Below are 25,740 nucleotides of genomic sequence, written 5' to 3'. Positions count from 1 at the left end.
AGACTTTGCTCATGACTCTGATGATGTTGTAGAGAACATTAGCCATATAATCCAACCCTGCTAGCATCAGCTGGGGCAAAGGCTTGCCCTCTGTCAGGGTAAGCCTACGCATTTTGCTATGACAACAGCATACAACAAAAGAGGCTGCTTTGATTCCCAAGGACAAAGCATTGAACTGCCTTTTTAGGACCACATCCACTCTGTAATCCTGTAGTTCCTTTACTACTATGTCTCCCTCACTCGTCAGGGATGTGCACTTGGTTACCTGAGCTACCAAGGAATCTACCTTAAGTTGAATAAACATTTGTTGCCACTCCTTTACCACAGGATACAGCCTAGTCATTGTTTTGGCTACCTTTAAACAGCCCTCAGGAGCATCCCAGTGCTCCTTGACTAAAACACTCATATCAGGATGCCAGAGAAAAGACATGGGCTGTACTCTCACTCCACTCAGGACCGAGTGGAAGAAGTCTGCTGGGAGTCTAACTATAATTCCCGCAGGGAAATAATGAGCTCTAATAGTGCCAAAGGCTTGAACAGCTGGCATACTATGGGATCTTCCACTTGGTCGAGGGTCACCACTACTTCTTGCATACTTACTCCTGTTTGTGACCCTATATCTCCCAGCAGGTAAGACTCCTCTATGACAGCAAGGGCCAACAGACTGATCCCTTGCCTTCCAAGTCCGTATCATAAATGTCCACAGGATCCTGGTCAGCCACTGCAAATGACCCTAATGTACTCTGGGAGCCCAAGCCCCCTTGCGCGAGCCCTGGCTCACTTACATACCCCATATAAGGATCCCGGCTATCCAAATAAGCTCTCTATATCAAATTAACACATTCAGGAGAAAAGACTTTACTAGGCAGCACTGAGTTCCCTTTAGGCTACTCCAACTTACGTCTCTTGGGAGCCACAGCTTCCACACTCTTATACTTAGGTATGCCACTGTTCAAAGGCTCCGGGAGGGATTTTCTCCTAGTAGTCAGGCCTCTAAAAGCTCCTAAACTCTAGAGACCAAAGGGAAGGCTAAGCCCAATGCTCCTGCCCTCTTCATGTGCTGCTACAACATGTGGTGCAAGGGCACTCTTCTGGCATCCAACCAGCACTAATCTAGCATGAATTAGGGATAGAAGAGCCTAAGGACTCTATCCCTGCCAGTTTTGAGGCAACACGAGGCGATTAGAAGGATCTGGGGAACTTTGAAAAACAAAAAAAAAAATTTCAGGAAATTTAAAATGGATGTCACAGCAGCATTTTGTCACCCAAAAACAACTTTACTAAAAGTAAAAAAAACTCATAAAAACAGGATTTTAGAAATGGTAGATCCCACAGGATGTGGCAGAGACCTTCAAAAATAGGTTTTTAAGACACCCCCCCCCCCCCCAATTTTGCCTTTACTCACTGTAATGTGCTCTGAAGGTATTGCAGTCTGCCTCAGCTGGATCTGGAAGAAGAATCCCTGCCTCCATCAGCCATCCCTCCAACCATTGAGATCTTCAGGCTGATCCTCAACCCCCCATGGAACCGCACACACGAGGGGGAGGTGATAGGCGAAATCATAGCCGGCACCCTATTCAGGCCCACTGAGCCTCCTGTGTTCAAGTCTGAATAATTCAGTAGGTGAGCTAAGCTGCTAGGGATATGGACTCCGAGCTCCACAAATTCTTCTGCAGGCTGGCCAAAGAGGTCCCTAAGGGATTAACATGCTAGATGCAGACCAAAGTCTGCTGTTTCTCCACACAGGCAGAGCAGATCAGAAAGACATCTTCCGGCTCGCGGGCACAAGGAAAAACTGAAGGAGGAAGCAAAGCCCTCTGGAGGAGGAGTTGTTGAAAACCTGGAATGGATTCCTTCTGCATGGCGAGATATGCTACTGTCCAGAATGACACACCTAGTGCAATAGAATAGACATTTCTTTTCCTGGTTTTTGTTAATATGCGCTATCAATAAGAAATAATGTACTAAAAAGTTCTAAAAACAAACTTTTTACTGGAATGTTGTTTAATTTAAAACACATCTTATTTTTACATGCATATTTTTGTGTTATAGGAGCAAGATGGGATATCCAATCTGGAGTTATTGCAGAAGCACGCCTGAAGGATCTGGCTCCAGCAATGCCTGTCATTTTTGTGCGAGCTATTCCAGTGGACAAAAAGGAAACAAAAAGCATATATACTTGCCCAGTTTATAAAACCAAAAGCAGAGGGTCCACATATGTCTGGACATTTAATCTTAAAAGCAGAGATAAGCCAGCTAAGTGGATACTAGCAGGAGTAGCTCTTTTATTCACAATTTAGCAACATTATTACATTTTTGAATTTTTTTTTCTCTACCTCAGACAAACTGATTGCCCCGGTTCCAATCATTGTGAGAAAATACATGTTTTACAACTCTACCACAGAAAGTGTTTCTCTTCCATCTCAAACTGGCTGCCGCCTTGCACATGCTCTCTTTCTGTGCAATTATCCATTTCCTCACTTATATTACGAACAGAAAATAGCCAAGTAAAATGTGCCAACACACACCACAAAAATGTAAAAGGAAGCTAAACTCACTAAGCAAAATCAGGTGTTATAAAGGAAAGGAAAAAGAAGCAACAAGTGAATATTACACAGATACCCTTACGGTTCTCAGTCTTATAAAATAAAATTGCCAGGCTTTTTTTTCCCCCCCCCCCCAGAGATGTTTAACTAAAAATTGCTAATTCTGACACTCGATAGTGCTTGTGTGTGTTGATATTAACTAAGACTTGTTTTCCTTAATGATTTTGATATATATGCAGCAAAATAACCACCTCTAAAAATGGAATGTGGGATATAACTGCAATCCTTGAGGAGGAGTAATTAGGGATGACAATTCACGTAAGGGTATTTCTCATTTTTCTTTTTCCAGTAGAAATCTGCAATTCCTATACTCTTCATCAATGGCATAAATTCCAACCAAGCAACCCCTGAAGGACGGGGCCTTATTTTTATCCACTCATCTATCCTTCCTTGCCCGAGTGCCCTTTCAGATAAATTTGCTTGGGAGCTCTACCTACAAACTGCTACCACTGCATTTACTAGCTGTATAGAAACTACATAAAAATGACAAACTTAGATTTATAATATACAATAAATGTGTGAGAAAGCCAACACAACAAAGTAATTATTCAACTTATTTCCAGTTCTACAGTGCTGTTTAGTAAATTATCAAGTTAGTATGGCACTCATGCTTTACTTCATAATATTTTAAAAGTTTTAATAAGCTTTTTGGTGGCTTTCACACTGAAGGTTAATACAGGAAATACCCTTCAGAGCTGCTCCACAATTTGCTTAGTTTACAACACTGATGCCAGCCAAACTCCCTTATCAAACGGGAATAATTTTTTTTTCTTGTTATGGATAACAGAACATGGTAGATCACTTTAGTTTCATGATTTTATAAAAGCATCCGATTTATGATGATAATCACAAAATCCTATTCTTTTGCTAGGCACAACATATCCCTGCTTTTGGAAATGTGTATTATGTCATTTGAGCATACTATGACTGCAAAATATCTTTAAAATCACTTTATACAGTAAAATATATATACATATGGCAGATTCCTCCTTTAATTCTTATTCCCAATGAACTACGGTAACTGTACAAGATCAAAAAACTTAGCCATGACATTACAAATATAACAATGCAATAATCTCCTTTCTCAATTACTTTACATAATATAAAATATTTTAAAAATTTTAACTTGTCTTTGCTATTTGTGTCTACGTGTGAACCAACGGCTTCAGTCTTCTTCTACCAGCTGCTTCTGTAAGCTACAAAATGAGAGACATATGTTAGAAAACGATTTACCATTTCACCATCATTAACACAAAGTCATCTGGGAGCAAGATCAGTTGCAAAGGTAGCTCATGACACAATCGGAGGCTTAGACAGCTAAATAAAAGAAAACTGCTAAGTGCGCTGACTGGGGCTGTACCTGGATTTTCAGCAGCACTGTCTTGGGCAAGGCTACTGAAAGTCATTGCAGAGCAGCCCAATGCTACCCAGACACTACCAGGATAGTCCTTATGCAACCTTGTCAGTTATCTACCGTATTTTCACGCATATACCGCGCACCCGTGTAAAATGCGCACACGGGTATAGTGCGCGGGAAACCAAAATTTATGTAAACAAATTAATATATAGCGTGCACATGCGTATACCGCGCATGCTGCTCCCTGAATTAAAACCTCCTTGTGACGTCCCGACTGTCTTCTCGCGGCCCCAAATCCTCTGCCCCAAATCGCGGCCCTGCTTCTGCCTTGACGTCCCAACTCTCCTCTCGCTGGCCTGCCCCCTTGAAGTCCTGTCCCAACCCTGAAAGCCTGATGCCCCACCCCAAAGGACCCCTCGCACCCCCCCGTCTGATTCATCCCCCAGCCTCCCCTGCACGGAGAAGCAGCCTACCATTGGTTCCTGATGCCAGTGAGCCCTGCTGCTTCCTCTGCCGGCGGTCCCGTCCCTTCTCTGAACCCTGAGCTGCTTCCTCGGCCGCGGTCCCGCCCTTTTTCTGATGTCGGAGAAAGGGCGGGACCGCAGCAGAGGAAGCAGCGCAGGGCTCAGAGAAGGGGCGGGACCGCTGGCAGAGGAAGCAGCAGGGCTCACTGGCATCGGGAACCAACGGTAGGCTGCTTCTCCGTGTGGGGTGGGGCTGGGGGATGAATCGGACGTTGGGGGGGTGCGAGCGGTCCTTCAGGGTGGGGCATCAGGCTTTCAGAGCTGGGGGATGAATCGGACGTCGAGGGGGGGGAACTATGTAAAAAAAAATTGTACAACACGCTCACGCATATAACACGCATGGTTATGCTCGGTTTGTAAAATCGTGTATAACGCGCGCGTTATATGCGTGAAAATACGGTAGCTAGTGGCGATATTTAGTTGCTAATAGGATAATTATCCAGATAAAGTTAGGGAAGCAAAAATCTGGTTAGCTAGCCGGAAGCTGGGCAGAATATCAACAACATCTGGATAGTTTGGTGGTCACTGCCCGAATATGAATAGTCAGCCCTGCCTACTATCCACTGACTGGCTTGGCCGATATCAGCCAGCAAGATTTTAGAAGTGTGCATTCAAAGTTGACTTTGCTCCAATTTACTTTTCAGCAGACTGATGCTTAGTCTAATGCTTTAATTCATCTCAAGCTGAGCAGGCTTTACAGTTTGCTACAATAAACACTAGGGATGTGCATTTGTTAGTAGCACCCATTCAACTATTTTGGTGCCTTAAAAATTTCAGTGTGCAGTCAATTGTATGCGGGTAACCCTAAAAAGTTAATATGCACAAAACTGATTTTTGCACTTTAAAAAGTTCTAATGCAGGGGTGGGGAATGAGGGCCACAATCCAGTCAGATTTTAAGGACTGTCCCAATGAATATGCATGAGATCTATTTGCATGCACTGCCTACATCAGGGATCTCAAAGTCCCTCCTTGAGGGCTGCAATCCTGTCGGGTTTTCAGGATTTCCCCAATGAATATGCACTGAAAGCAGTGCATGCACATAGATCTCATGCATATTCATTGGGGAAATCCTGAAAATCCGACTGTATTGCGGCCCTCAAGGAGGGACTTTGAGACCCCTGGCCTACAATGTATGCAAATAGATCTCATGCATATTCTTTGGGGAAATCCTGAAAACCCGACTGGATTGTGGCCCTTGTTCCCCACTCCTGTTTCAATGCATAAAAATGTGCACATTAACATATAATTTATGAAACAAATTGAAAAACATGCCTGAAATGAAAATTTCAGAAAATAAACTGACAATTTTTAGGCTGTGCACATCTTTAATACATGCATCCAAACATCAAGCAATAGTCTTTCACTCAAGCTATTTGCCTGCAACAGTAAACAAACCCAACTAAACTAGATTTTCTTGTAAAAAGCAAGAGCCATTGAAAACGTTTTTCAGCAGGTATCTAGGCAATAAGTTATCTAATTTGACCAGCCAACCACCATATTTAACATTGGATTCATATCTTTTTTTATTTTAAAATTTTTGCTTAACTTAGAAAACAGTTGTAATATGCTTTTCTTTTCATAAGACAGATCAGCCAAGCCTTTTTAAACTTTTAACATAGCTCTACCTGGATTTGTATCATTTTAACATTACTAGGGGAATACTCCAGAGCAAAGGTTCCCTCTCCTTAGCCCTTCAAATTCATCTGCTTAGGTACCATTCACAGGTGAAAAGAGTAGTCCACGTAGCTTATATGTCTGGGATGGATTCAACCACCAAGGTATCTCCGACATCTAGTGCCTTTTATGCTGATATCCAAGGTGCAGTTTTGATGGCTCAGAGCAACAGCAGTCCATCTGCAGAGCCCCAAGTGTTTTCCCTCCAAGTTTAAGCAGTACTGCTTAAACTTGAGTAGTGGCATCACTTCACCACCAGACCCATCCTTTCACCCAAATAGCCTGAAAGTGACATTTTCAGGTGGGGAGGGAAAAGCAGCAACCAATGCATACAAAGACAGCTAAACCATGCATATACTCCCCATCCCCCCATGTCTACTTCTACTCATGAAACATTCACTTTAGAGTGGAAGAACAGCTAGAGAATTTACCTATATCATCCAGTTAGCCTATCTGGGTTTAAAGGTTTAGACAAATTCCTGGAGGAAAAGTCCACTATCTGCTATTAAGACAAGACATGGGGACAGCCACTATATATCCCCGGGATCAGGATCCAGGACTCTTGCTTCTTTTGTGATTCTGCCAGGTACTTGTGACATGAACTGACCACTGCTGGAAGCAGGATACTGGACTAGAGTGACCATCATTCTGATCTATTTCAACAGTTCTCATGTTCCTTCTGCAACCCTCAACCCAAATAATGGAGGGAAGAGGGAGAAAATAGGTTTGTTCTGTAACTTTACAGAGATGTAATGGAGGAAAGAGAAATGGAAAATATGGTAGTAAGAGCAGGGGAGGGATAACTCATGTGCATCCATAACTAATTCACAAAATATGCACTAACTAGAAATTCCTTTTAGGCTGGTGTGTCCCAAGTACTGGAGTTGGAACTTAAAAAAAAATGGTGTTTTCTTTTAATATCTGATCCTCTATGAGAAATTGAAAATGTTTAAAGCAGCTGTCACTGTAAAGCACAGTTACTTACCATAACAGGTGTTATCCAGGGACAGCAGGCAGATATTCTTAATGCATGGGTGACGTCACCGACGGAGCCCCGGTACGGACCTTTTTAACTAGAAAGTTCTAGTTGGCCGCACAGCGCATGCGCAAGTGCCTTCCCGCCCGACGGAGGAGAGCGTGGTCCCCAGTTAAGATAAGCCAGCTAAGAAGCCAATCCGGGGAGGAGGGTGGGACGTAAGAATATCTGCCTGCTGTCCCTGGATAACACCTGTTATGGTAAGTAACTGTGCTTTATCCCAGGACAAGCAGGCAGCATATTCTTAACGCATGGGTGACCTCCAAGCTAACAGAGAGGGAGGAGGGATGGATGGCCATTAGGAAAATAAATTTTGTAACACAGATTGGCCGAAGTGTCCATCCCATCTGGAGAAGGCATCCAGACAGTAGTGAGTAGTGAACGTGTGAACTGAGGACCAAGTGGCAGCCTTGCAGATTTCCTCGATGGGCGTGGAATGGAGGAAAGCCACAGAAGCAGCCATAGCTCTGACCCTGTGGGCCTTGACAGCACCTTCCAGTGAGAGACCGGCCCGAGCATAACAGAACGCAATACAGGCAACAAGCCAATTGGAAAGCATCCGTTTAGAGACAGGACGACCTAGACGGTTAGGATCGAAGGTCAGAAAGAGCTGAGGGGACGAGCAGTGAGCCCTGGTACGGTCAAGGTAGTATGCAAGGGCACGCTTACAATCCAGCGTGTGCAACGCATGTTCCCCAGGATAAGAATGGGGTTTAGGGAAAAAGACAGGCAACACAATGGACTGGTTGAGGTGAAAAGCCGAGACCACCTTGGGAAGGAATTTAGGATGGGTACGCAGAACCACCTTGTCATGGTGAAAAACAGTGAAAGGTGGGTCGGCAACCAGTGCATGCAGCTCACTAATCCTCCTGGCAGAAGTGATGGCAATGAGGAAAAGCACCTTCCATGTTAGAAGTTTGAGCGAAGTTGTGGCAAGAGGCTCAAAAGGGGGTTTCATGAGGGCTGATAAAACCACATTATGATCCCAAACGACAGGAGGAGGCTTCAGAGGTGGTTTGACATTGAAGAGGCCTCTCATGAACCGGGAAACCAGTGGATGAGCCGTGAGAGGTTTTCCGAGGATAGGCTCGTGAAACGCAGTGATGGCACTGAGGTGGACTCTGATTGAGGTAGACTTGAGGCCAGCGTCGGACAGAGAGAGCAAATAGTCCAGTACAGTTTCCACCGCTAATGAGGTGGGATCGTGATGACGCAGTAGACACCAAGAGGAGAACCTGGTCCACTTCTGATGGTAACATTGGAGGGTGGCCGGTTTCCTGGAGGCATCCAAAATACGACGGACAGGCTGAGACAGATTCTCTGGAGAGGTCAGCCCGAGAGAAACCAAGCTGTCAGGTGGAGCGAAGACAGATTGGGATGCAGTAGAGACTGACGTTGCTGCGTAAGTAGAGTAGGAAACACAGGAAGAGGAATGGGCTCCCTGGAGCTGAGCTGAAGCAGGAGGGAGAACCAGTGTTGGCGAGGCCACCGAGGAGCGATGAGAATCATGGTGGCCCTGTCCCTGCGGAGTTTGGCTAACGTCCGCAACATCAGAGGTAGTGGAGGAAAGGCATAGAGGAACCGATCCGTCCAGTCGAGCAGGAATGCATCTGGGGTCAGACGATGAGGAGAGAAGAGTCTGGAACAGAACTGGGGTAGCTGATGGTTGTGAGGCGCTGCAAAGAGGTCCACCTGCGGAGTGCCCCAGCGAGCAAAGATGGAGTGGAGTGTTGAAGGGTCCAGAGTCCACTCGTGAGGTTGAAGGAAGCGGCTGAGATTGTCGGCCAGGGAGTTCTGTTTGCCCTGGATATAGACAGCCTTGAGGAAGAGATTGCGGGCCATGGCCCAGGTCCAGATGCTGAGAGCCTCCTGACAAAGGAGGCGAGATCTGGTGCCGCCTTGCTTGTTTATGTAGTACATGGCGACTTGATTGTCTGTGCACAGGAGAAGGACCTGAGGGCAGAGGAGGTGCTGGAAGGCCTTAAGAACATAGAACATGGCTCTGAGTTCCAGGAAATTGATGTGATGTTGACACTCCTGAGGGGTCCAGAGTCCCTGGGTGCGTAGATCTCCCAGGTGAGCTCCCCACGCATAGGGGGAGGCATCCGTGGTTATGATCATGGAGTGAGGGGGTAGATGAAAGAGTAGACCCCTGGAAAGATTTGAGGAGTGCAACCACCATTGAAGAGATTGTTGAAGAGACGATGTCACAGAGATGGGATGAGAAAGAAGATCCGTGATCTGTGACCATTGGTTGGCAAGAGTCCATTGAGGTGTCCTGAGGTGGAGTCGCGCCAGAGGAAGCACATGGACCGTCGAGGCCATGTGGCCCAGGAGGACCATCATCTGTCGGGCAGGAATGGAGTGATGAAGGAGCACCTGACGACAGAGGTGGAGCAGGGTCCGTTGACGGTCGGAGGGGAGAAACGCCCTCATTAGTGTGGTGTCGAGAACTGCTCCAATGAACTGAAGTTGCTGTGTGGGAAGCAGATGTGACTTGGGGTAGTTGATCTCGAACCCCAGGAGATGGAGGAAAGAGATGGTGTGATGAGTGGCTTGTAGCACCAGTGGAGACGTAGGTGCTTTCACCAACCAATCGTCCAAGTAGGGGAACACCTGGAGGTTGTGAGACCTGAGGAAGGCCGCCACCACAATAAGGCACTTGGTGAACACCCTGGGCGATGAAGCGAGGCCAAAAGGTAGCACCTTGTACTGATAGTGACGATGCTGTATCTGAAACCGTAGGTAGCGACGTGAAGTCGGATTGATTGGGATGTGAGTGTAGGCCTCTTTGAGGTCCAGGGAACATAGCCAGTCGTGTTGAGAGAGAAGAGGGTAAAGCGTGGCAAGGGAGAGCATTCTGAACTTCTCCTTGACCAGACACTTGATGAGGTCCCTGAGATCGAGGATGGGACGAAGGTCTCCTGTCTTCTTGGGAACCAGGAAGTAGCGGGAGTAGAATCCCTGACCCCTTTGGTCCGGAGGCACCTCTTCGATGACATTGAGAAGAAGGAGGGATTGGACCTCCCTCAGGAGGAGGGGGGTTTGGGAAGAGTGAGAAGCAGACTCTACGGGAGGATTGTCTGGTGGAAGAGTCTGGAAGTTGAGAGAGTAGCCGTGGCGAATGATGTTGCGGACCCATTGGTCTGATGTGATGACCTCCCAACGGCTGAGGAAGATTTGGAGGCGACCTCCAATAGGCTGAGGAAGAGGCAATGATGATGGGAGACTGGCTATGCCCTGGAGGAAAAAGTCAAAAGGGCTGAGATGGTTTTGACGAAGGGAGAGGCTTGGCAGGTTGGTGAGACTGTGAGCGAGCCTGAGATTGATGCTGTTGACGAGGTCGGCAAGGCTGCTGTTGAGGTGGGTTGAGAGGTCTGGCCGAGAACCTGCGTTGGTATGAAGACTGCTGTCTGTAGGTGCGAGCAGGTGGAGTCTTCTTTTTAGGTTTAATCAGAGTGTCCCACCTGGTCTCATGTGCTGAGAGTTTCTGGGTTGTTGAGTCCAGGGACTCTCCGAAGAGTTCATCACCCAGGCAAGGTGCGTTAGCCAGGCGGTCCTGGTGGTTAATGTCCAGGTCAGAGACTCTCAGCCATGCCAAACGTCGCATGGCCACCGCCAGGGCAGATGCGCGAGAGGTGAGCTCAAATGAGTCGTAGATGGAGCGAACCATGAATTTCCTGAGTTGGAGGAGGCTGGAAATATGTTGCTGGAAAAGAGAGACCTTGCGTTCAGGAAGGTATTTCTGTAAGGAGGAGAGCTGTTGCACCAGATGCTTCATGTAGAAGGAGAAGTGGAAGGTGTAGTTGTTGGCTCTATTGGCTAACATGGCATTTTGGAAAAGGCGCTTACCAAATTTATCCATGGTTTTTCCTTCTCTGCCAGGAGGGGTGGAGGCATATACACTGGAACCCTGAGATTTTTTCAAAGTAGATTCCATCAGGAAGGACTCATGGGGCAATTGAGGTTTATCAAACCCTGGGATTGGAATAACCCGGTACAAGCTATCCAATTTACGAGGGGCTCCAGGAATCGTGAGGGGAGCTTCCCAGTTTTTATAGAAAGTTTCCCGTAAGATGTCGTGGACGGTCAACTTCAGAAATTCTTTGGGAGGTTGCTCAAAGTCTAGGGCATCGAGGAAAGCCTGAGACTTTTTAGAGTCGGACTCCAAGGGAATGGAAAGAGCTGCTGACATCTCCCTAAGGAATTTGGTGAAAGAGGATTGCTCTGGTTTGGAGACGGTGTCGGTCATGGAGGGTTCTTCATCGGTTGATGAAGCGTCCTCCTCGGTACCGTGAGGGGAGTCTTCCCACAAATCTGGGTCCCTAACGTCGGGGTGCGTACGTTTGGACATCGGTGTGGAGGGCTCGGCATGGCGGGTCTTTGAAAGAGATTTGCCTGAGCGCACCGAGGCGGTACCGGGTGAGGAAGACAGATGTCGTTCCTGGGACCGGACAGGATCGGCAGCATCACGGGTACGTACTGTAGGTGTTTCTGCCAAGAGCACCGGCATGGAAGTATTAATCGGTACCGAGGGGGTCGACACCGATGGGACAGTGTGAGGCTCGGACCGGTCTTGTACCGGAAGGTGCGGTGCCAGCAACAGTTGTTGGAGCTGTTGTTGCAGCTGCTCCTGTAACTGTGTTTAGAGTATGGCCGCGATGCGGTCGTCCAAGGGAGGCACCGGTACCACTTTTTTCTTCTTCGGTACCATAGGTGCCGCTCTTCGCTCCGGCGATGAGGAGGCCGATGATGAGGCACTCACCAAGATCGGAGCGGAGCATTTGCGGGGCCAGTGCGGCGCCGGGAGGGCCGGTGTTGCAACCGTGGCCGGAGGGCGCTCAAGGGAAGAAGGAGGCTTCTTAGCCGGCTTACCTGGGCCCAACGACCCCGAGGAAGGGTCCGGTGGTGTCGATGTCGTCGGTGCCGACTTTTGTGGTGCCGTCGACGTCGCAGCCGGTTCCATGGCAGATCCGGTACCAAACAAAATATTTTGCTGGATCTGCCGATTTTTCAAAGTACGCTTTTTAAGCGTAGCACAGCGGGTGCAGGTGTCAGCCCGATGCTCTGGACCCAAGCACTGGAGGCACCAACTGTGTGGGTCGGTGAGGGAGATCGGGCGTGCACACCGCTGGCACTTCTTAAAACCCGGTTGAGGGGGCATGAAGGGAAACACGGCCTCCGCAAAATTGAATCCGGAGGCCTGTATGGTGGCAACAGGCCTCGCCGGGGCCGGCCTGAAAAAATAAAGAAAACTCGATGATTTTTTTTTTTTTTTTGAAAACAAAAATAAAGGGAATCCGATAAGAAAAAAGGAAAAAAGTGAGAAAATACGCGAGCGGGAAGGCAAAAAGTAGTTTTTCAACGGCCGTTGAAAACACATGCGTCTTCTTCGCTCCGCGGAAACGAAGAAACTGGGGACCACGCTCTCCTCCATCGGGCGGGAAGGCACTCGCGCATGCGCGGTGCGGCCAACTAGAACTTTCTAGTTAAAAAGGTCCGTACCGGGGCTCCGTCGGTGACGTCACCCATGCGTTAAGAATATGCTGCCTGCTTGTCCTGGGATAAATACCCTATTTTACTGTGGTAAATGGTCTACATCAGTGGTTCCCAAACCTGTCCTGGAGGACCCCCAGGCCAGTCCGGTTTTCAAGATAGCCCTAATGAATATGATGGAGCAGATCTGCAATCCTGGCATCTCCATTTTATGCAAATCTCTGTCATGCATATTCATTAGGACTATCTTGAAAACCCGACTGGCCTGGGGGTCCTCCAGGACAGGTTTGGGAACCACTGGTCTACATTAAGGCTATGGCCAAGGCAAAAGTTAGTGTCAAAATGTGAAATCTGAAAGGGAGAGGTCTTCTCTTAAATTATGCCTTACTGACTTCTTTCCAGAGCCTCAGTATTTATTATAATATTGGACCATTTCTACACCCCCCTCCCCCTTTGAAATGATTCCCAGTTAAAGTAATTTTTTTTCCATAGTATCTTAGTTCATTTAAGGGAGAACAATGCTCAACATTCAACCATATCAATGATTCTCAAACATATACACTGATATACAGCTCCAAAAGCAATCTGTCAATTATTACTTCAGTACAGAGACACCTGAGAAGCTGTAATTAAGTGAACTTTTATCCAGTGGAAATGGGCTGAAACTAAGTCACAATCATAGCTATGCTGCAACAACCACCTTCAGTCACTCCTTTGAAAATCAATGGAAGTGAAAAGAGTCTCATGCAACTACTGCTCCTTCTATATACCACTGTAAATCATTTCTATAGCACTAATGTACACCTGCAATGCTGGGGGTACAAACACACAAGAGAGTCTCTGCAACTGAAAACTGCTGACTCTCTGCTCCTTGAGGTAGTAACGGGAGGAAGTGTCACTGTGATTCCATCTTAAGATGCTGGCTTTAAAATGTTTTTGGTGGCATGTGCGGCCATGTAACATCCAATCTTGAAGTGGTCTTCCATGGGCTGCTGGGGGCCTTCAGACGAAAGAAATCAGCGCACCAATCTCATTGGAAGAGTGACTAGGGGTAAGAAGGGGGCTCCTATGGGTGGTTTACAGAGGGAAAGTGATTGCTGGATTCAAATGTGGGGTTCAGTCTTGTAATAATTTAATATTGAAAAATAAAGTTGCACACTGATTTTCATCTAGATCGGGTGAAACAGAGGGTTCATAGACAATGGAGTGGAAGACGTCAGCACGCTGACAATTCGGCGCAAGACAGAAGCGCGCGGGGGAAAAAGTAATTTTTAAAGAGCTCCGATGGGGGGTTTGGGGTGGCAACCCCCCCACTTTATTGGTTAGTGTTTGCGCTACTGTTGGAGGGGGGTTTAGTGGGTTGGAAACCTCCATTATAGTGAAAACGGAACTTTTTCTGATTTTTTTGGGGAAAAGTTCCGTTTTCTCTATAATGTGGGGGCTTTCACCCCCCCCATCCCCCCCCGCAATGGCAGCGCGAACACTAACCAATAAAGTGAGGGGGTTGCCACCCCAAACCCCTAGTCGGAGCTCATTAAAAATTATTTTTTTCCCTGCGCGCTTCTGTCTTCCGCCGAATTGTCGGAGCGCTGGCATCTGGCGCGCGATTATCCCATCACTGAAACGGAGTAGACAATTCAGAAACCCCAAAAACCTGAATAAGCAATGATTTCTGCTTCTGCTCAGTTTGATAGGGACCTTACCTTTCAAGATATTCTTTGACATTGTCATAACCATAAAACTTTGCCAAATGAATAAGCATTCCTGTGGCACAACGGCCATCTCGCTTACGGCAATAACTACAGTTGCAGATGCCACGGCAAGGAGGACAAATCCAATCCTGAAAAATAAATGGAAAACAGTTTGTAGCCATGGGCAGATTTATGCAAGGGGTGAGGAGTATTTTTGTGCATAAATCTCCCCCAACTAATTCCTAGAGTTCCATAGTGTGTGTGGCAGTTGGCTTACAGAAAGAGGTGATAAATAAAAACAGGATGATCTGAACTTGCGACCTGTATCTTTGAAAAACAAACAAACCGACTTATCTGCACCTGGATTACCAAGGGAACATGAGCATACATGCAGACAAGTGCTGCCCAATTCACTGATTCATGCTAGTGAATTTTTTTTTTTCCTGAGAAAAAAATCAAAATCAAAAATCACTCACCGATTCAGTGACCAACCCCCTCCCCCCGATGAGACCAGGCTTCCTAAAGCAGCAGCAGTGGCCAGCCAGTAAAGGCAGCAGTCTGTCCCACCACTGACAATGCAGCAAAGGGAAGTCCTGGTGGAGCAAGCTGCAAGCAACATGTTCACAGCAGTGCCTCTGCTGGACAACCACCTCCACTGCTGCTTTGGGAGGCCCAAAGGTACGTCAGAATGATCTCACAGTGGGGGACAGGAGGGAGGCATGGAAAGCTGCTGCACAAGAGAGGGAGTAGCGGAAGAATTGTTGGACATGGGAGGGGGTAGCGGAAGAATTGTTGGACATGGGGTGGAGCAGAGGAAGGGAGAGATGCAACAAAGAGGTAGAAAGGGGTGAGAGGGAGAAATCTTTCATATGTTGGAGGGGAAGGATACATGCATGGAGAAGAGAGAGCGGGAGAAAGGTTGGACATAAGGGGAGGGCAGGGAGAAAGAAATGTTGTACATGATAATGGAGGGGAGGAATAGAGATGCTGCATGGAGGGGAATAGAGAGGTTTGACCCTGAGCATAAAGCAGGGAGAGAGAGAGATGGTAGACAGTGGGAAAGAAACAGAAATGTTGGATATGGTAGTGGTACAGGGAAGGTACAGAGATGGAAGATGGATGGGGGGCACGGAGAAAGAAGAAAACATCAAATGGGAAGGGAGATCCTGAAGAGGAAATTAACAGAAGACAAACAGAAACCAGAGACTGGGATCAACATGATTTGAATAATAAAATGACCAAAAAGTTAAAAAAAATTATTTTCTATTTTGTAATTATATGTCAGATTTGAAATGTGTATCCTGCCAGAGCTGGTGTTAAGACGGTAAGCGTGAACTAGGATCTAAGAGAGGAAAAGTCTTTTTTGTTTATTTTGTTTACACCACAGCGCTGGCATGGGGTTGGAGAGGGCAAAGGGGTGTGGGGTGGGTGTAGAGGCTATAAAATAAACCTCCCAGGACATTTGAAAAAAAATGATCAATTGGGCAGGAAAAGTGAATCGAATCAAAAAATTTTTCCCTGAATCGGGCAGCACTAGTGCAGACTAGCAGGTTCATCTGGAACTGTCAGGGTTTGCAGCTTACATTTCTGAATTTTCTCCTCCTGTGGGGACACCATTCTACCATAGGCACTGGAACAGGGGGGCCTCAAGGGCCATGTTCCCCCCCCCCCAAAAAAAAAAAAAAAAATTTGCAGTCAAAGGTCACAGGAGTTATGGCTCTTCCAACTCCCTCACCTACTTCTTCCCTGGCCACTGTAATTAAAGTGAAGTGAGCCTGCTGCCATCAGTCTGTCCCACATGTCTTCATTCTGCACCATCCCACCTACATTGGAACAGGACGTTGCTGCAGAATGACGATTTCCAGGGCAGGCCGACGGCAGCAGGTTCACCTTGTCACTGCTTGAAGATTCAAAATTACAGCGGCTGGGGACGAGGTAGGTGGGGGTGTCAGGAGCTGGAGAAAGCAAGAGCACAAGCGAGCGTGCCACAGGATTCTGTTAGGGTGCTGGGAAGGACAGATGCTGCATGGGCTGGGGTCTGGGAAGGCTGGGAAAGAGATGCTGTACGGATGGAGTGGTGGGAAGGGAGGGAGAAATATGCTGCCAGTAGGGGGGCGGAGAGAATGGTTGGACATAGATGTGTGGAGCGGGAGGGAAAGATGGTGCACATGGGGAAAGGAAGAAAGAGGGAGAATTGTTGGACATAATAGTAGTTGGGAGGAGGGAGGTAGAAATTTTGGATGTTGTGGTGGAGAGGGAAGGGTGGGACAGATGAAAAGGGATGCAAGAGGGAGGAATGTTGAAAATGGTAGAGTAAAGGGAGGAAGAGATGCAACATGGTATTGGAGAAATGTTAGGCATGGGGGTGGTGGGGAGGGGCAAAAAGGTGCTGTACAGGAGCCAGGGGATGAGAGAGGGAGAAATATTGGACTAGGCAGTATAGGGGTTGGGAGAGATGTGCCCTGGATTCCTCCACACTCTCTCTCTCTCTTTTCCTACTCCCTTTGCAGCAAGAGAGAGACGTTGCACATGGGGATGGAGGAGCGAGAAGAAGAAATGCAGAAAAAAGAGAAACTGGAACTGACGATGGAAAAATAAATCTCCAGATAACAAAGGAAAAAATTATTTTTAATTTTTTGATTGAAATACAGTATGTTAGCTTTGGGAAATGTGTATAGCGGATGTCTTTGTATTGTGTTCAACAGAAAAGGAAATGCATTTCTGTTTCTCTCCAGTGTTACTCGCCAAGTTTAACTTTTTGAGGTTCCAAGTTCAAATTTTTTCAACTTATTTTTGTTTCTAACTTGTAAACCCCCCCCTGCTCTGTATTTGGTGAGGGCCTGGCTTAAAATGTTTATCTGAAATGTCTTAGGCTCATAAAATTGTATAAAATCATCTTTCTGCTTTGAGCGGGAAGATGCGGTGAAGAAAATTAAGACTGTGGGGATGGTAGACAAGGATGAAGAATGCGGGGATGGTGAATAGACAAGGATGAAAAATGCAGGGACAGTAATGGGACAGCGAAGAAAGAGGCACTTCACTGTGGGGATATGAAGGGATGGAGATGAATCTTTGTCCCCTCAACACTTTCTAGTTGGAAGGAGCTTCTGAGTACGAGATGATCTGAGCAAAACGTTCCAAATTAGCAAGGTTAAAGTAGTTTACAATGGTGCCAAATGCCCATTAAGTGCATATGAGAGGCCAGTCTCAAAATGCTATTAAGTGGAAAACCTAGTGAAAGCCTTCCCTCTCGTTCATCTCTGCTTCCCAGCTTAGTGCTAAACTGCTGTAATGAGTGTGCTTATGTAATGAGTAGGATTTCTGAATAGAAAAGGGAGAAACATTCCTCAAAATTTAGGGATTAACTAAGGACAATAATTTCCCTCCCACTGCTAGTACAACCTATAAAAAAAAAAGTACTGTATATACTCAAATATAAACTGACCTGAATATAAACAACCAGGGGTGGGGAGGGGGGTTGTGCATGTTAATATTCAAGTGCAGTGCCCAGCCCAACTCTGCTTCCAGCCCCCCCTCCCTCCCTGCTAAGCTCTTCACCCTGTTTGCCCTCTCTCCCAGGCTCTGCATCCAGCCCCTTCCCTTACCTGCCATGCCAGTTTCTGAACCCAGTCCCCCTCCCTAGCTCTGCATCCATCCCCCTTTAATCTCCCTCCTGCCACACCCTCCCCTGCAAACCTTTTAAATCTCTAGTGTTCCAGCAGTGGGCTGGGACAGGAGGGATTCCTTCTGTCTCCTGCCAAGGCCGATTTTAAACAACTTTTATCTCCCTCCTGCCCCCTCCGCGTACTTAAGTCCCTGGTGGTCCAGTGGTGGGCTGTGGCAGGAATGACCTTCGTTCGCTCCTGCCCGTGCAGAGCCGCTAGCTAATTGGCTGAGTTTTCGTATGCGCAGACATTGACATGACGACATCAGGCATGTGCATGATGTCATCGCATCAATGTCTGAACATTTCCAGGTGTCCTCCAGTCGTGGCCGCGAGATTAGTATGTTGCACCTTAAAAAGTTTATGACACACTGGTGTAACAGAATCTGGGCGTCCATATGTCATTTCAGAATTTGTACTCAGCACACTTCACTTAGGTGCCTAATTTGTGTCAACCAGTTAAGGAGTGGAGGAGTAGCCTAGTGGTTAGTGCAGTGGCCTGAAAACCTGGGAAACTGGGTTTGTCCCACTGCAGCTCCTAGTGACAGGGCAAGTCACTTAATCCTCCACTGCTCCAGGTACAAAATAAAAACTTGTACATAATATGTAAACTGCTTTGATTATAACCACAGAAAGGTTGTATATCAAGTCCCATTCCCTTTCATAGAATTGCTCCCCAAATGGAACAAAGCCAGGCTCTTATAGTGAGTTCAACAGTATGTCTAAATGAAAGATGGAGAAATTTGGATACCTACAGCATCTAAAAGTGCTGCTTTCACATCTTCACCATAGCGATTACGAAGGCATGGTCCACAAAACTGTCCCCTCACCCCTCCACAGCCTGCATTGCGACACACTGTCTTGGTATCAATAGTCTTCTGCCGACACTGGTGACATGTGCTACCCTGAAAACAGAAAGGGGCAGGAAAATGTACCACACAATATATCTGAAAAGAAGCATTTGTCATTTCCCAAAGGATTAATTAAATTTCAAAAGGTAGATGTTTTCCCATCATCACCATGGTAATGTACTGTAAGAGTTGCCCAGCACAAAGTGTTCTTATCCTGAAATTTACAAATACTAAGGAAACACAAGACTGAAATGGTTCAAATTATTACTGTTCTTATTACAAGCTCTCAAGATTACCTTCTGAATATTGCGGTACTCCAGCATGAAAAATGGATCCAGTCCAGGAACTTTCACTAGAATGCTGTGATAAGACAGTCTCTCTAATTTATAGGATCAATAGTAAATCCCTTTGGTTCATGTGAATTCTATCACAGAACCCAATCGTCATAGGATCAATAGTTTATATATATTTTTGTATACTTTTTTATTTTTATATATTAGCCATGTTTTATTTATATATTAGAACTATTTAAAACTTTTTCCATAATATTACTTAGCTTGATATTAGTACGTAGCCAGTATTAGGGACCGCCTCTACCAACATGCACATGTTTCAAGTTAAACTTTTCATCAGGGTTGAGGCTCCCATAGTTAATCTGTTCCTCCTGTGAAGATAGTGCCTGTTGGTTCTTTGCTAGAGAGATTTGCTCCCTTCAGTAGCTTGGAAAACTCTGAGAGCTAGTGGCTGCCTCCCTAGCCTGGAGGACACACCTTTTTCTCCAGTCACTCTGGCTTGATTACTTCTAGACACAGCTGAGGCACTAATAAAGCACAGTTACTTACCGTAACAGGTGTTATCCAGGGACAGCAGGCAGATATTCTTAACGTATGGGTGACGTCACCGACGGAGCCCCGGTACGGACACTTTTAACTAGAAAGTCCTAGTTGGCCGCACCGCGCATGCGCGGGTGCCTTCCCGCTCGACGGAGGAGAGCGTGGTCCCCAGTTAAGATAAGCCAGCTAAGAAGCCAACCCGGGGAGGTGGGTGGGTCGTAAGAATATCTGCCTGCTATCCCTGGATAACACCTGTTACGGTAAGTAACTGTGCTTTATCCCAGGACAAGCAGGCAGCATATTCTTAACGTATGGGTGACCTCCAAGCTAACAGAGAGGGAGGAGGGATGGTTGGCCATTAGGAAAATAAATTTTGTAACACAGATTGGCCGAAGTGCCCATCCCGTCTGGAGAAGGCATCCAGACAGTAGAGAGTAGTGAATGTGTGAACTGAGGACCAAGTGGCAGCTTTGCAGATCTCCTCAATGGGCGTGGAGCGGAGGAAAGCCACAGAAGCAGCCATAGCTCTGACCCTGTGGGCCGTGACAGCACCTTCCAGTGAGAGACCGGCCCGAGTATAACAGAACGCAATGCAGGCAGCAAGCCAGTTGGAAAGCGTTCGTTTAGAGACAGGACGACCTAAACGGTTAGGGTCGAAGGACAGAAAGAGCTGAGGGGACGTGCGGTGAGTTCTGGTACGGTCAAGGTAGTATGCCAGGGCACGCTTACAGTCCAGCGTGTGTAACGCCTGTTCCCCAGGATGAGAGTGGGGTTTAGGGAAAAAGACAGGCAATACAATGGACTGGTTGAGGTGGAAGTCCGAGACCACCTTGAGAAGAAATTTAGGATGGGTACGCAGAACCACCTTGTCATGGTGAAAAACCGTGAAAGGTGGGTCAGCAACCAGTGCATGCAGCTCACTAACCCTCCTGGCAGAGGTGATGGCAATGAGGAAAAGCACCTTCCATGTAAGAAATTTGAGCGAAGTCGTGGCAAGAGGCTCAAATGGAGGTTTCATGAGGGCTGAGAGAACCACATTCAGGTCCCAGACGACTGGAGGAGACTTCAGAGGTGGTTTGACATTGAAGAGGCCTCTCATGAACCGGGAAACCAGTGGATGAGCCGTGAGAGGTTTTCCGAGGATAGGCTCATGAAACGCAGTGATGGCACTGAGGTGGACTCTGATTGAGGTAGACTTGAGGCCAGCGTCGGAGAGAGAAAGCAAATAGTCCAATACGGTTTCCACCGGCAATGAGGTGGGATCGTGATGATGAAGTAGACACCAAGAGGAGAACCGGGTCCACTTCTGATGGTAACATTGGAGGGTGGCCGGTTTCCTGGAGGCATCCAAAATACGACGGACAGGCTGAGACAGATTCTCTGGAGAGGTCAGCCCGAGAAAAACCAAGCTGTCAGGTGGAGCGAGGACAGATTGGGATGTAGTAGAGACTGATGCTTCTGTGTAAGTAGAGTAGGAAATACAGGAAGAGGAATGGGCTCCCTGGAGCAGGAGGGAGAACCAGTGTTGGCGAGGCCACCGAGGAGCGATGAGAATCATGGTGGCCCTGTCCCTGCGGAGTTTGGCTAACGTCCGCAACATCAGAGGTAGTGGAGGAAAGGCATAGAGGAACCGATCCGTCCAGTCGAGCAGGAATGCATCCGGGGCCAGACGGTGAGGAGAGAAGAGTCTGGAACAGAACTGGGGCAGCTGATGGTTGTGAGGAGCTGCAAAGAGATCCACCTGCGGAGTGCCCCAGCGAGCAAAGATGGAGTGGAGCGTGGGAGGATCCAGAGTCCACTCGTGAGGTTGAAGGATGCGGCTGAGATTGTCGGCCAGGGAGTTCTGTTCGCCCTGGATATAGACAGCCTTGAGGAAGAGACTGTGGGCCGTGGCCCAGGTCCAGATGCGGATGGCCTCCTGACAGAGGAGGGGAGACCCGGTGCCGCCTTGCTTGTTTATGTAGTACATGGCGACCTGGTTGTCTGTGCACAGGAGAAGGACCTGAGGGTAGAGAAGGTTCTGGAAGGCTTTGAGAGCATAGAACATGGCTCTGAGTTCCAGGAAATTGATGTGATGTTGACGCTCCTGAGGGGTCCAGAGTCCCTGGGTTGTGAAGATCTCCTAGATGAGCTCCCCACGCATAAGGGGAGGCATCTGTGGTTATGATCATGGAGTGAGGGGGTAGATGAAAGAGTAGACCCCTGGAAAGATTGGAGGAGTTCAACCACCATTGAAGAGATTGCTGAAGAGACGATGTCACAGAGATGGGATGAGAAAGAGGATCGATGGCCTGTGACCATTGGTTGGCTAGAGTCCACTGAGGTGTCCTGAGGTGGAGTCGTGCCAGAGGGAGTACATGGACCGTCGAGGCCATGTGGCCCAGGAGGATCATCATCTGCCGAGCTGGAATGGAGTGATGAAGGAGCACCTGACGGCAGAGGTGGAGCAGAGTTTGATGGCGGTCGGAGGGGAGAAATGCCCTCATTAGAGTGGTGTCGAGAACTGCTCCAATGAACTGAAGTCACTGTGTGGGAAGCAGATGCGACTTGGGGTAGTTGATCTCGAAACCCAGGAGATGGAGGAACGAGATGGTGTGTTGAGTGGCTTGTAGCACAAGCGGAGACGTAGGTGCTTTCACCAGCCAATCGACCAAGTAGGGGAACACCTGAAGGTCGTGAGACCTGAGGAAGGCCGCCACCACAATAAGGCACTTGGTGAACACTCTGGGTGATGAGGCGAGGCCAAAGGGTAGCACTTTGTACTGATAGTGATGGTGCTGTATCTGGAACTGTAGATAGCGACGTGAAGTCGGATGGATTGGGATGTGAGTGTAGGCCTCCTTGAGGTCTAGGGAGCATAGCCAGTCGTGGTGAGAGAGAAGAGGGTAAAGCGTGGCCAAGGAGAGCATTCTGAACTTCTCTTTGACCAGACACTTGTTGAGGTCCCTGAGATCGAGGATGGGACGAAGGTCTCCTGTTTTTTTGGGAACCAGGAAGTAGCGGGAGTAGAATCCCTGACCCCTTTGGTCCGGAGGTACCTCTTCGATGGCATTGAGGAGAAGGAGGGATTGGGCCTCCCTCAGGAGGAGGGGGGTTTGGGAGGAGTGAGAAGCAGACTCTATGGGAGGATGGTCTGGTGGAAGAGTTTGGAAGTTGAGAGAGTAGCCGTGGCGAATGATGTTGAGGACCCATTGGTCTGATGTGATGACCTTCCAACGGCTGAGGAAGAGTTGAAGGCGTCCTCCGATCGGCTGAGGAAGAGGCAATGAAGGTGGGAGACTGGCTATGCTCTGGAGAAAGGAGTCAAAAGGGTTGAGACGGTTTTGATGAAGGGAGAGGCTTGGCAGGTTGAGTCTGTGGGTGAGCCTGAGGTTGATGCTGGTGGCGAGGACGGCGAGACTGTTGTGCAGGCGGGTTGAGAGGTCTGGCCGAGAACCTGCGTTGGTAAGAAGACTGTTGCCTGTAGGGGCGAGCAGGTGGAGTCTTCTTTTTAATCAGAGTGTCCCACCTGGTCTCGTGTGCTGAGAGCTTCTGGGTGGTCGAGTCCAGGGATTCTCCGAAGAGTTCATCACCCAGACAAAGTGCGTTAGCCAGGCGGTCCTGGTGGTTAATGTCTAGATCAGAGACTCTCAGCCATGCCAAACGGCGCATAGCCACCGCCATGGCAGATGCGCGGGAGGTCAGCTCAAATGAGTCGTAGATGGAGCGAACCATGAATTTCCTGAGTTGGAGGAGGCTGGAAATTTGTTGCTGGAAGTGAGGGACCTTACGTTCAGGAAGATATTTCTGTAAGGAGGAGAGCTGTTGCACCAGATGCTTCATATAGAAGGAGAAGTGGAAGGTGTAGTTGTTGGCTCTATTGGCTAGCATGGCATTTTGGAAAAGGCGCTTACCAAATTTATCCATAGTTTTTCCCTCTCTGCCAGGAGGGGTGGAGGCATATACACTGGAACCCTGAGATTTTTTCAAAGTAGATTCCATCAGGAGGGATTCGTGGGGCAATTGAGGTTTGTCAAACCCTGGGATTGGAATAACTCGGTACAAGCTATCCAATTTGCGAGGGGCCCCGGGAACAGTGAGGGGAGTCTCCCAGATTTTATAGAAAGTTTCCCGTAAGATGTCGTGGACGGGCAACTTTAGAAATTCCTTGGGAGGTTGCTCAAAGTCTAGGGCATCGAGAAAAGCCTGAGACTTTTTAGAGTCGGACTATAAGGGGATGGAAAGAGCTGCTGCCATCTCCCTAAGGAATTTAGAAAAAGATGATTGTTCTGGTTTTGAGGCGGTGTCGGTCATGGAGGGTTCTTCGTCGGTTGACGAAGCGTCCTCTTCGGTACCGTGCGGGGAGTCTTCCCACAAGTCTGGGTCTCTAACGTCAGGGTGTGCACGTTTGGACATCGGTGTGGAAGGCTCGGCATGGCGGGTCTTTGAGAGAGATTTGCCCGAGCGTACCGAGGCGGTGCCGGGAGAGGAAGACCGATGTCGTTCCTGGGACCGGGAAGGGTCGGCAGCAGTACGGGTATGCACTGTAGGTGTTTCAGCCAAGAGCACCGGCATGGAGGTATTAATCGGTACCGAGGGGGGTCACCGATGGGACAGTGCGAGGCTCGGACCGGTCCCGTACCGGAAGGTGCGGTGCCAGCAACGCCGGCAACAGTTGTTGGAGTTGTTGCTGGAGCTTCTCCTGTAACTGGTTTTGGAGTATGGCCGCGATGCGGTCATCCAGGGGGGCATCGGTACCGCTTTTTTCTTCTTCGGTACCATAGGTGCCGCTCTACGCTCCGGCGATGAGGAGGCCGATGAGGCACTCACCGATATCGGAGCGGAGCGTTTGCGGGGTCGGTGCGGTGCCGGGAGGGCCGGTGTCGCAACCGTGGCAGGAGGGCGCTCAAGGAAAGTGGAAGGTTTCTTAGCCGGCTTACCTGGGCCCAACGACCCCGAAGAAGGGTCTGGTGGTGTCGACGTCGTGGATGCCGACTTTTGTGGTGCCGTCGACGTCGTAGCAGATTCCATGGCAGATCCGGTACCGAATAAAAGATTTTGCTGGATCTGCCTGTTTTTTAATGTGCGCTTTTTAAGCGTAGCACAGCGGGTGCATGTGTCAGCCCGATGCTCTGGACCCAGGCACTGCAGGCACCAATTGTGCGGGTCGGTGAGAGAGATCGGGCGTGCACACCACTGGCACTTCTTAAAGCCCGGTTGAGGGGGCATGAAGGGAAACACGGCCTCCGCAAAATCGAATCCGGAGGCCTGTATGGTGGCAACAGGTCCATCACTTTGCAGACCCCTCCCACATCAAAAAAGTCTGTTTCTTGGCATTTTTGAGTTGAACGAAAAGTTGGACAAAAATGTGGTATAAAGATGGACGATATCAGGCGGCTGGACGTATAGATAGACGATTTTCGAAAACAAATTTTTTGGGACATATTTTTGAAAATGTGTCCTACGCTGTTTTTTTGCTTTGGACGACTTGCAACTTAGACAAAAACGGACTTAGACATTCCTTTCGATTATGCTCCTCCATGCGATTGATATCCATCCTAATGTAAACAGGCAGATTATTCCAAATTGTAATGGCAGTGTAGACAAAAGAGGAATTGAGCTGTCGTTTATACCGTATTCTTCTAATCTGTGGAAAATGTAGTAATAAAGTACCACATAATCTGGTAGAATAATGCAAATGAGTAAAAAGCAAAATAAGATTATCTGAAGAGTCAGTCTGTAATATACGATGAAGCCGATTTAAACTTAATTCGCCTCTTAACTGATAACTAATGGAAGATTTTTATACGCTAATGCAGCACTTTCATACCTGAAAGGAATGCTGCGGTGCTTATTCACTTTTTTTTAGTTTAAGGATTACGATGTGGTTTCTGATGGGAAACCATGCCTAGATTCCATTTTAGCCCTACTCCGACGCAGCCTGACGAGGTGAAATGTGGCCACATTGGGTATTCGTTTTAAATAAATTGTGTTTCGCTATTTGCTAGTCTGCTTCTTCTTGTCTTCT

At 47.8% G+C, this 25,740-nt stretch overlaps 2 protein-coding genes across 8 annotated transcripts in view; one reads left to right on the top strand and one right to left on the bottom strand.

Moving 5' to 3' along the window:
• The window catches only part of DNAH11 (dynein axonemal heavy chain 11), a 596,997-nt gene extending 594,665 nt beyond the window's left edge, over positions 1-2,332 (top strand). For all 5 annotated transcript variants that reach the window (XM_033930891.1, XM_033930892.1, XM_033930893.1 and 2 more), the window contains one exon: positions 2,053-2,332. In XM_033930891.1, coding sequence (XP_033786782.1) covers positions 2,053-2,300 — 248 coding nt within the window. In that variant the 3' untranslated portion in view covers positions 2,301-2,332. The remainder of the gene's footprint in view (positions 1-2,052) is intronic.
• Positions 2,333-2,673: 341 nt separating this feature from the next.
• Positions 2,674-25,740, bottom strand: part of CDCA7L (cell division cycle associated 7 like) — a 152,751-nt gene continuing 129,684 nt past the window's right edge. For all 3 annotated transcript variants that reach the window (XM_033930899.1, XM_033930897.1, XM_033930898.1), the window contains exons 8-10: positions 18,805-18,954; positions 14,398-14,534; positions 2,674-3,802 (exon numbers count right to left, since the gene is read on the bottom strand). In XM_033930899.1, coding sequence (XP_033786790.1) covers positions 3,772-3,802; positions 14,398-14,534; positions 18,805-18,954 — 318 coding nt within the window. In that variant the 3' untranslated portion in view covers positions 2,674-3,771. The remainder of the gene's footprint in view (positions 3,803-14,397; positions 14,535-18,804; positions 18,955-25,740) is intronic.

Source organism: Geotrypetes seraphini, chromosome 2, assembly GCF_902459505.1.
Source record: "Geotrypetes seraphini chromosome 2, aGeoSer1.1, whole genome shotgun sequence".
NCBI lineage: Eukaryota > Metazoa > Chordata > Amphibia > Gymnophiona > Dermophiidae > Geotrypetes > Geotrypetes seraphini.
This window is presented reverse-complemented; position numbering and strand designations above follow the sequence as displayed.